General features: G+C 48.6%; 4 protein-coding genes across 4 annotated transcripts; 3 read left to right on the forward strand and 1 right to left on the reverse strand.

The window, feature by feature from the left end:
• Positions 1-38: 38 nt before the first annotated feature.
• On the forward strand, positions 39-2,466 carry F4813DRAFT_344487 (serine protease 2). Its single transcript, XM_049241670.1, has 2 exons — positions 39-739; positions 808-2,466. The coding sequence occupies exons 1-2, from the start codon at positions 359-361 to the stop codon at positions 2,008-2,010; spliced, it is 1,584 nt and encodes a 527-aa protein (XP_049104390.1). The 5' UTR covers positions 39-358; the 3' UTR covers positions 2,011-2,466.
• Positions 2,467-2,963: 497 nt separating this feature from the next.
• On the forward strand, positions 2,964-6,502 carry F4813DRAFT_397008 (uncharacterized protein; the record flags this gene model as incomplete). Its single annotated transcript, XM_049247899.1, has 2 exons — positions 2,964-3,003; positions 3,043-6,502. 2 exons carry the CDS (start codon positions 2,964-2,966, stop codon positions 6,153-6,155), a joined length of 3,153 nt encoding a protein of 1,050 aa, XP_049104391.1. The 3' UTR covers positions 6,156-6,502.
• A 1,085-nt stretch (positions 6,503-7,587) lies between these two features.
• Positions 7,588-8,949, forward strand: F4813DRAFT_344491 (uncharacterized protein). The gene is made up of 3 exons (XM_049241671.1): positions 7,588-8,114; positions 8,166-8,463; positions 8,624-8,949. The coding sequence occupies exons 1-3, from the start codon at positions 7,741-7,743 to the stop codon at positions 8,819-8,821; spliced, it is 870 nt and encodes a 289-aa protein (XP_049104392.1). The 5' UTR covers positions 7,588-7,740; the 3' UTR covers positions 8,822-8,949.
• Positions 8,950-9,324: 375 nt separating this feature from the next.
• On the reverse strand, positions 9,325-9,865 carry F4813DRAFT_385142 (uncharacterized protein; the record flags this gene model as incomplete). Its single annotated transcript, XM_049246202.1, has 2 exons — positions 9,325-9,554; positions 9,613-9,865. 2 exons carry the CDS (start codon positions 9,863-9,865, stop codon positions 9,325-9,327), a joined length of 483 nt encoding a protein of 160 aa, XP_049104393.1.
• Between the last annotated feature and the right edge of the window lie 250 nt (positions 9,866-10,115).

Genomic DNA, 10,115 nt, shown 5'->3' on the forward strand with positions numbered 1-10,115 from the left:
GGCAGCCATAGTGTAGGAGTGTAGGTTGGTACACGGTCGCAAGGCGGTACCTTGTCACCGTAAGCTCGTGCTTCGGCTTGTGGCAGCCACCTTTATCTTTCCCGCTTTCGCTCGTCAAGAGCTTCCTCTTTCTCTTCTTCCTTTTCCTTCATCTCCTAATCATCTCATCTTCCCATCATCAACACAAAGTCGTCTCATCTTTGTGTGAATACTACACCTACCGAGCACCATTGGCTTGGCCTCTCGGATTTCCCCTGGTATTTATTTCCCCTTCAAGTCGCAGGCAGACTTATCATTCACTGGTGCATTGTTATCGGTCCGCAAACATCAATCGTCCATCCATCAATAAATCATCAATATGAGGGGCTTCATCGCTCTCTCTCTCGCCTGCGCTGCAGCTGCAGCGCCCTCGTTCAGCTACGAGACTATCCACGATGGAGCAGCTCCCATCCTGTCCTCCGCCACCTCTGAGGAGGTTCCCAACTCATACATCATCAAGTTCAAGAGTCACGTTTCCGATTCCTCGGCCGCTGATCACCACTCGTGGGTTCAGAAGATCCACAGTGACAAAGAGGGTGAACGATTAGAGCTCCGCAAGCGTGGTCAAATCCCGCTAGTTGGTGATGTCGTTGACAGCTTCAAGGGTTTGAAACACACCTTGAAGATTGGCTCCGAGTTCCTGGGATATTCTGGCCACTTCGATGACTCAACCATCGAAGAGGTCCGAAGGCATCCGGATGTAAGTATCAATCCAGCATTACAATGTATGAGACATTTGGAGTAGTCGTGCTAACTTGGGAACTACAGGTCGAATTTATCGAGAAAGACTCGGTTGTCTATGCTCTCGCGGGTGAAGAGCCGGACCTAGAGAAGAACGCGCCATGGGGTTTGGCACGAATCTCGCACCGTAAACAACTCTCTTTCGGTTCATACAACAAGTACCTCTATGCCGCTGAAGGCGGTGAGGGTGTCGACGTCTACGTCATTGACACCGGTATCAACACTGAACACGTTGACTTTGAAGGTCGTGCCTCTTGGGGCAAGACTATTCCTAGCGGCGATGAGGATGTTGATGGCAACGGTCACGGTACCCACTGCTCCGGCACTGTCGCTGGTAAGAAGTACGGTGTTGCCAAGAAGGCCAATGTTTACGCCGTCAAGGTCCTCCGATCTAACGGATCTGGTACTATGTCTGATGTTATGAAGGGTGTCGAGTGGGCTGCTGAAGCGCACTTAGAGCAAGTTGCTAAGGCCAAGAAGGGCTCTCGCAAGGGCTTCAAGGGATCTACCGCTAACATGTCTCTGGGTGGAGGTAAATCTCCATCCTTGGACCAGGCTGTAAATGCTGCTGTTACCGCTGGTCTCCACTTCGCTGTTGCTGCTGGCAATGACAATGCCGACGCTTGCAAGTACTCCCCTGCTGCTGCTGATAAGGCCGTTACTGTCGGTGCCAGCGCTCTCGATGACAGCCGTGCGTACTTCTCCAACTGGGGCAAGTGTGTCGACATCTTCGGACCGGGTCTCAGCATTCAGTCGACTTGGATTGGAAGCAAGACTGCCATCAACACCATCTCTGGCACGTCCATGGCTTCGCCTCACATCGCCGGTCTCCTTGCCTACTTCCTTTCTCTACAGCCTGGCAAGGACTCCGAGTACGGCCTCGCCGACATTACTCCTGAGAAATTGAAGTCCAACATTGTCAGCATCGCCACTAAGGATGCTCTCTCCGACATCCCCAGCGACACCCCTAACCTACTCGCCTGGAACGGTGGCGGTTACTCCAACTACAGCCAGATCGTTGAGCAGGGTGGCTACACTGCTGAGACTCCCGCTGACAAGACCATCAGCGTTGAGGATCTCGAGAAGGCTATTGAGCACGACTTCAACGTTGTTTCCGGTACCGTCGTCAAGGGCGTCTCTTCTCTCTCCGGTAAGGCCGAGGATCTTTCTCGCAAGATCCACCAGATCGAGGAGGAGTTTAAGGAGCTTTTCGAGGAGCTCCGTGTATAAAGTAATGTAGCAATGTCGTCCTTAGCTAGTAGAGCTTGCACGTGCTGAGTATTGGGCATCGGCAAGTATGGCATAGATCATTGAGGAGTAGTGTTTTGGGCATTCGGTCAACTAGGCCTGTTTATATTTGTACACGCAGAAATGGTCTCGGTAGTATGGTTACGTCTTATTAGGCTTGTCTCATTATGGCCGGAATAGCAAATTTGTCATTGCCATGTGCAATTCGAGCAGTATATGTTTTGGTAGTTAATGTGATGAAGTAATCTAGGTTCCCTAAATGACATTCGTAGAATATTTCTCTTACATATATCTCGTAGGTACACCTATGCATCCCAAAATGTTCCCTTACAGTCTTGTACTTGAATTAATACTTCGCTGTCCTGTCTACATGCATATGAGTTGCATATATTGGTAACAAGCCTACTCGTGATGCATACCTAGATGTCAACAGGTGCCTACTCACAATAAGTACCTACATTAGGTAGGTTAGTTAGCTACATGTGGTAACCAAAGAGTAGAAGGTATAAGACACTTGCATGTATACGTGTAGGTACACTGCCGTATAAGTGCGACTCCTATGTCGAAGCAACATCCATCGTATAGGGAAAGGGTGGACTTTCCTCGATGTCCTCGAGGTTATTGCCCTCCTCCTTTGAAGAGTCGAATGCGAAATGGCCTTTACTAATTCTACCACATTTTTATCTTCACATATTCCCATCTTAGCACATACATTCATCGAACTTCAGCACTATCATCTCCAATCGAGATCTTCCACGTTGAAAACGGTGACTTTTTGGTTAGTTTGTATTTCAAACGGGCTTCTAAAATAGTCCAACTTCGTTGTTGGATCACCCGATTTTTTGGTTTCTGCATGTGGACGCTATTGACTACCGTCTTTGGATTCTGCCCTCTGCACTTATTATATTCAGATACTTTATTCTACCCAGACCAGAATGCACCGTCGGAATAGCACAAAGTTCCGTCACCTTGACCGTCGAAAATCAGCTTCCTCTGCGAAAAGCGTTCATCTAGAGCATATCCATCCTGAGACTGCTAAGCGCGATGCTCAGGCTGCTGCTTCGCAAGCATTTGCGAGGGCTAGGGAACGCTCTACCACGGACGCAACTTTATGGCCACCACCGCGAAACAGCGATCCGACCAGGGCCGCTGGCTCTAGCAGTATACACGGCAGACGCAATAGTGACTCTCCCATCAAGCGCCAACAAAGTGTTCGATTTGTACGGGAGAATACCATACGTGGTACACGAAGCAGTACCGTGGTCGAAAGTATGACGCCAACTTTCACAGCCAGTACATCCCAAGGTAAGACTGGTGGAAACAATATTGAGCCTCGTCTGGCAAGCAGTGCCTCGGCGGCGGGTATGGTCTCTGCAGCCAAAGGCACAGCAGGTGACTACATTAATGCACTCTTTACAGGCGAGGAGTATTATACGCCTGAAGACGATATTGCTTCCGTCCCTTCATCCTATCGGAAAATCCGAAAATCCAGGTCGATGTTTACCTGCTCTGAAGTCAGTATAGCTTCACGAGGCGACGATCAAAGCCCATCCTCCATAACAATAAATCATCTCCCAACGATGTCTGTGGGCTCCCCGAATATGGGTATTGGCGAAAATATGCCTGGAACAAAACTCAAAGCGCCCAAATCTATGTCTTTCTTAAGGGGTCGCTATGATCAGTCGATGTTATTCTCCAAGCGCCGTGGAAGCGTTCCTATGGGGCTATCTAGTAACGAAAGCGTCAAAACTCAGACTAATACGGAGCTTCCCACGAAGTCACAGCCATCAATCTTCTCTCGTTCAAAGTCTACCAACGCCGAAAAGGTTCTCAGGAAGAGCATGAGAGATGGGAGTAATGATACCCTACCAATAGATGGGGAAATTCCCAAGGATGGCAGTCTAAGAAACCGGGCTCGGAAGGTCTCGAACAGCTTTAAGCATAAATTAAAAAGCTTCTTTAATCTAGTCAAAGGAGATACCGATGAAGCAGAGTTTCCCCCTCAACAAATTGAAGCTTCAAAATCCCATATAATAGACCCTGGCTCTCTGGGTTATACGGGATATGACGAATTTCAGTTCGAACCGACAAGTGACGAAGCGGCTATATCACGCGTTCCTTCAGGAGTTCCCTCATTACATGCTGTCCCGTCATACCAGCAACTTCGTTCACGGCAAGGCAGTGTCGAGAGCCTAAGAAGCGAAAGAAGAGCCTCGGATGAAAGGTCTCGAGTAACAAGTTGGTCGAACTCAGACACCAACACACTTAACACGTTAAGCAGCCAGAAAAATGAATGGGACCGACAGCGTCTCTCAGTTATAAAAGAAAATGGGATGCATGTCTCTTCATCGTCAGCAAGACCTTATGCCAATACCTACGGCATCAGTCCAGACACTAGCGTTCGTTCTGGTCAACCACCACTGCCACCACAGCCAGTAGGCATTGACAGCCAAAGAATATACTCCGCACTTATGAAAAGGCTTAACAATACGAATAAACATTCGCGAAGAAGCGAAGCTCAAAGGCAAGAAAATGTCGACGGTTTCATTGATACGGATGCTATCCCTTTGAGAGGTAGCTCTCGGGACCACGACAAACGATTGTCTATCTCGCGAGCAACCATTCGACATGTCATTTCCGACGAGTCCTCTGACCCATCATCGGAGAGGGTAGCTGGAAAGAACCCAAATTCAAGTGGTCTGGAGCTTGACGCGAAACTGGACCAATCCCCTTTCCATTCCACCAGTGAATTAAACACCAAGAAACAAGAGCTTTCATCCTTTACATCAATAACCACGGCAAATGAAACTAAAGGGGTTACCAATGAAGATTTTCAACCACTCTCTGTACCACGCGTCGATAAACTCTCACCTCAGGCGAGAACATTGTCGACTCGTAGCTCGGCCTTCTTTGCCAGTCCTACGTGTCATCTATTCCGCACTCGCAGCCCATACAGACGTGCACTCCAAGATTCGATGAAAGCCGAACCTCAGAATGCACAAACTAGGTCCCCAGAGTTTAATCCTTGGATGCGTTCACTGACGAACCTACCCATTAGATGTCCGAGTGCATGCGAGTCTGAAGTAGATAAGAAAATGTATTATGCGGAAAGTGTGTACTCTTGTACAACAGAGGAGCCATCTACTGGACCCTTGAACAACAATGTATCTCATACCGTAGATAATTTGCCAAGGCATTCAACTACGCATGGTGATGCCACAATATTTGTCAGTCCTCCTGTCTACCGACCTACTCCGCCACATCCACCTAAACAAAGAGTCACATCTTCAGCAAGTTCTGTGGAATGGAAAACGTGGCTATCTGCCAATGTTTCAAAACTCGAGGGTACGTCTGGTCGTGCGGACACAAATGTTATGGAATATGCCGTACCATCGACTCGCCCAACAGGCCATATTCGCGAAGAAGCCCAGATAAGCGACGAGGACGAATATCTTCCATTAGAAGTATATAAGCCTACAAGACCGGATAGTGCGCTTGCAGCAATTGAGAACAATGCGAGAGCCTCACCCCAAACCCCACGACATGCTCCAAAGAGTTCATCGCCAGTTTATGACTGCGGAAAAGAAAATGAGGTCCCGGAGCGACCTGCGATCCTTTCCAAAAGTATATTACGTACCACGCCATCATTAGCAAGTATGAAATCGGGTACCCAAGGAGCAAATGCATCTACAAAGAAAGGTGTGTTCGATTCTAACTACCGGAAGTCTCTCGCCCACACGCCCTCGCTTGACACCCTTGCGGGTAATTCTACTCAAACATCAACTAGGAAATTGGTGAGAAGACAGCCAGGACACAAGATTAATGCTACGCCCACGACGAGTCCAGGACATGGGTTAATAGTGGATAAAGGCTCGGGAAAGAACAGTGGCTTGACTAATTCGATGCGCATATTTGGCACAATGGCATTGAAGAAGACGGAAAACGTTAGCCCCAAAAACATCGTCGACGCTGATGCCGACCCATACGGTGTCCAAGGGTCCGGTATCCTTGGCCCAGGGGCCGACCTAAATCTAGAGTCGATAGGAAGCAAGAAGATAGTTGATCTCTTCCTTAGTAGCAGGCGTAAGCGCATAGCGAGCGGCGAAGATGGCGGCGTATTTTCATAATAGACGTGTACAAGAGCTATCGGTTGGGTAATCTTGAGTTGGTTGTGAAAGGCGGGCAGGAAACTAACTTGAAGCACAGCACTTACGTAGCTACGGCTTTTTCGAACATATTAGGCATCAAGAAAGGAGGCTCACAGCATTATACTATACGGCTATAAAGACGGACGTGTCGATAGGAGTGTATAAAAACACTAGTTATACGACCATCGCTTAGTATGAATGAGGAAATGGTTACTTACGTCAAGACTTCCCGGTAGCGTAACCATACAATTGCAATAGAAGCAAATTAATTCTGGTACCTGTTCTGGGCAAGCTTACCAGTTATGTTGAATTATTTGAAAGTGGACAGACACATTTGTATGTTCGTATGAAGGTATTTTCACGTCTTCACAATCCCTCAGAGAGCGAGTAGAGAGATGTTATCTCAGCAGCCCCTGACCATTCGACTTGAACATAACCAATATATACATATTTTCAAAGATTGTTACCGGACAGGCACTGGTTCTAATAAGCAACTAACAATGTTGATAAGGAGTTGCTGCAGATGCGTGATTACTTTGATTGGGAAAAGACTTCCAGGTGATGCCTTCGGTAGTACCGGAGTTGAGAACCTCCCTAGGTTAGACTGTGCAATAACTGCCAAGAGTAGTTGGATTTTCTTCGAGGGAAGATTGTTCCAGCGTCATATTCTAGGCACATCGATCGCTATTGACTTGGCGAAACCGCGGTCTTATACTATGCTAGGTACCTACGTACGTACGTATCACGTCGAAGGAGCGCGTGCGCCGATACGTCGTATTGCGGCTCCTCTGCGCAGCACCGCCGGCCAATCACGGACGGCTCCGGGTTCTGACGTGCGTTCCGCACTTGCCGCGAGTTTCAGAAGATGCTGGTGGACGGGGGCTGTGATCCTCTGATGTGAAGCTTGGTGGTAGGTACCTATGTTATGGTTTGTGGCGTTGCTTGGGAAAGCTTGTTATGGTTGCGTTGATAGCAAGCTTATTCCCGTTTGAAGAAAGGGGGACAGATCGTCGAGATATTTGGTTTGGATCGAGATTTCGGGATGAAACAAAAGTTATGCCCTGTTATGGTAGGCGTATATATGGAACTAGGCATCCAATTGATGCATATTGTTGTGAATGTCATTTATCACATAGACATGGACATGTATAGCATAACCTAGGGCCTGCTTACGATGTAAGCAAGCTACATAGCAGATACATATCTGCATGGCCTTGGTGGTGGCTTACCAGATAGGAGCAGATAGGAGTTATGATAACTATTTTCGGTCACCTGTCTCAAACTAGAGCAATATATTGAATTAAGAAACATGTGGCGGTCGTATAAGCCAAGGATACTTTCTGCGACGGGGGGGGGGGTACCATGTCTCTCATTTATGAAGGAGATGTGACGTAGATACATGGCAGGTCAGCATATAATAAGTATACAGTCTGCTCGTAGTACTCTGGGAGATGAATTGTAAAAGTTTACTTGAATTTCGTCCGTCTTCCCACGTGGGACCATGGATGTTGTCGATATAGTTCTAGTATCATATGATCACGAAGTGCCCCAGTCGTGAGCCTCCATGGAGGACAATCGTCGTTACCGCGTCGACTATAGCGAGAACGTCGCGCCGAAGTACCCAGCAGGGAACCACGACGGAATTGAGGTAGTTCCTAGCGACTCCCCTTTCTACCCTCATCCTATATATACCGCTCCTCCGGCGAAAGGAGGCGAAGAGTGGCCTTCGGTGCCGAAGAGTTGGGCAGATGCGCCGGTGTCAGCGGTAACAGCACCGGGGGAACATAATAAAGAAGAAAAGCGGCGCGTGTTGGGACTCACTATCCCGTTATTCTGGACAGTCGTCGTCATTATAGTTATCGTTCTGGCAGCGGCTATTGGAGGGGGGATAGGCGGGGGCTTAACAGCGCAACGGGGAGCCAAGACCAGCGCATCAAGGTTCGTAACACCCGCATTATACCATATTCCCTCGCTGAACGAGTCTAAAAGTGATACGGAAAACGCGCCCCAAGCATCCTCAACATCAGCCTCGCCGGCTTCTGCAACAACGACAGCACCAGCCAACGGCCCTCTTCCCTCAGACGGCGGGTGCCCCCTAATCGACCGACAGAGGTATACGCCGTATGCTGTAGATGGTAAACCGATCCCACTCGCGCAAGGCCTTGAGGGGCAGCAGTTCCGGCAGCAATGCTACACGAACTATGTCTCGTCGGGAACATCACAGACGCACGATATCCTGCGCATATTCATGCCGACTCTCGAGAACTGCATGATGGCTTGTGCCGAGGCAAGTTGTCCCTTTCCTCTTTCCCGACTTCTGTGGCGATCGATCGACACGGGCGTGTCTCGGGGGTTCGAGAAGTAAAATCGTCTTACTGGAATATTACCCGAGACATGCCGCGCCCCTTTAATTTCCTTGAATTTCGGTGCTGACTGGTCGTTGTTAGTACAACTCGGCGTACTACGCCAACCTGGGGAACGGGACCGGTGTCGGAGGCGGCTTTTGCGTAGCTGTGACCATCGTTAAAGTCGATGCTGGGTTTTGCTACTTGAAGAACGGTACTAGAACGAATGATACTCTGGGCCATCCGGATACATATTCGAGTGCCGTGTTGCTTACCAAGATCGATATACCGGATTCTTAAGGGATTTGGGGGTATCGCGATGACCGTCTTATGAAGTGATATCAATTATAGAGAAAGTCAGATTAATTTATAGATCCGAATTAAAATAGCTGTGTAAATATAATGTATTTATAAGATATGGATGGGTGCATGAGATCCTTGGTTCCTTATCACGCTGTCATTAGACAGTGGTACTCCGTCGTGAATTAGCCCATAAGTTGACAACCTAGGGCCTTATTTAAAGGGGGGATTGGCATAGAATAGACAGTCAATGCAGTATATTACCTATCATTTAACTTTTGTTTATATTATCCAGTGAAGGCGTGCCGCGGAGCTGGTGATATAGGCCATAAGTTCACAACGCGTACTTTTCGACCTGCCCTTTTCCAAGCCTGTGGTCCAAACATTCAGAATCCGTAGATTCCAACCACACACTGCTCTATAACTACCCTATCCTACATCCCACCAACCGTGACCGACAAACTTTTAGACTACCACATCCATATCTTACATGTGCCCAGAGCTTAAGATCGACTCTTGCCCAGTTCGCTCTGCGCCGTAGCAGTAGGGCCGCCTTTAACCCGCTGGCCCCCGGTAACCTTTTTTTCTCCCTCGGTGATATCGTGGAGGTTTTGGCTGTTGATGGGTTCATTGGCGTGACTCTGGGCCTGCGCCGTGGGACCCCCCTTTACGGGCTGGTCTTGGCCCGTCAGCTCTGTCTCCGCACCGTGGATTGCGGGGCGGAATTGGTTGTCTGTAGCAGGGGGAGTTAGCTACTGGCGAGTTGTACTTGTACGGTTTGAGGTTCGGACAAGGACTTACGGAGGAGGCGATGCTCTGTGCGAGAGCGGCGGGGCCGCCTGATACGGGAACATCACGGCCTGTTACTTTCTTCTCTCCCTGCGCGACGTCGGAAACCACGTCGGAGGAGACGGGCTGGTTGGCGTGTTTTTGCGCTTGAGCTGCTGGGCCACCGGCTACAGGCCGATCTTGACCTGTGAGTTCCTTCTCCTTGGCTGTGATTTCGGAGATGGACTGCGAGTTAAGAGTTCTGCTACTGGCCATGATGAGTGTCTTCGGGACAGCTGGTCTAGGGACCGCGATGCGTGAGCTGATATTAGGTAACCTAAAGAGGTTGGCGATTACGGATCGAGACATGATTTCGAGATGGGTTTGTATAAGTGATTGTTGTGTAAGCGGGGGGGGGGGGGGGGGGGGGGGGGGATAATATGCGGGAAAAATTTTAAATTAATAAAAATTAATTATTGAAAAATAAAATATTAGAAAGGTATATAATATAAAAAAAATTATAATA

Source organism: Daldinia decipiens (genome assembly GCF_022478715.1).
Source record: "Daldinia decipiens strain CBS 113046 unplaced genomic scaffold F4813scaffold_2, whole genome shotgun sequence".
Classification (NCBI taxonomy): domain Eukaryota; kingdom Fungi; phylum Ascomycota; class Sordariomycetes; order Xylariales; family Hypoxylaceae; genus Daldinia; species Daldinia decipiens.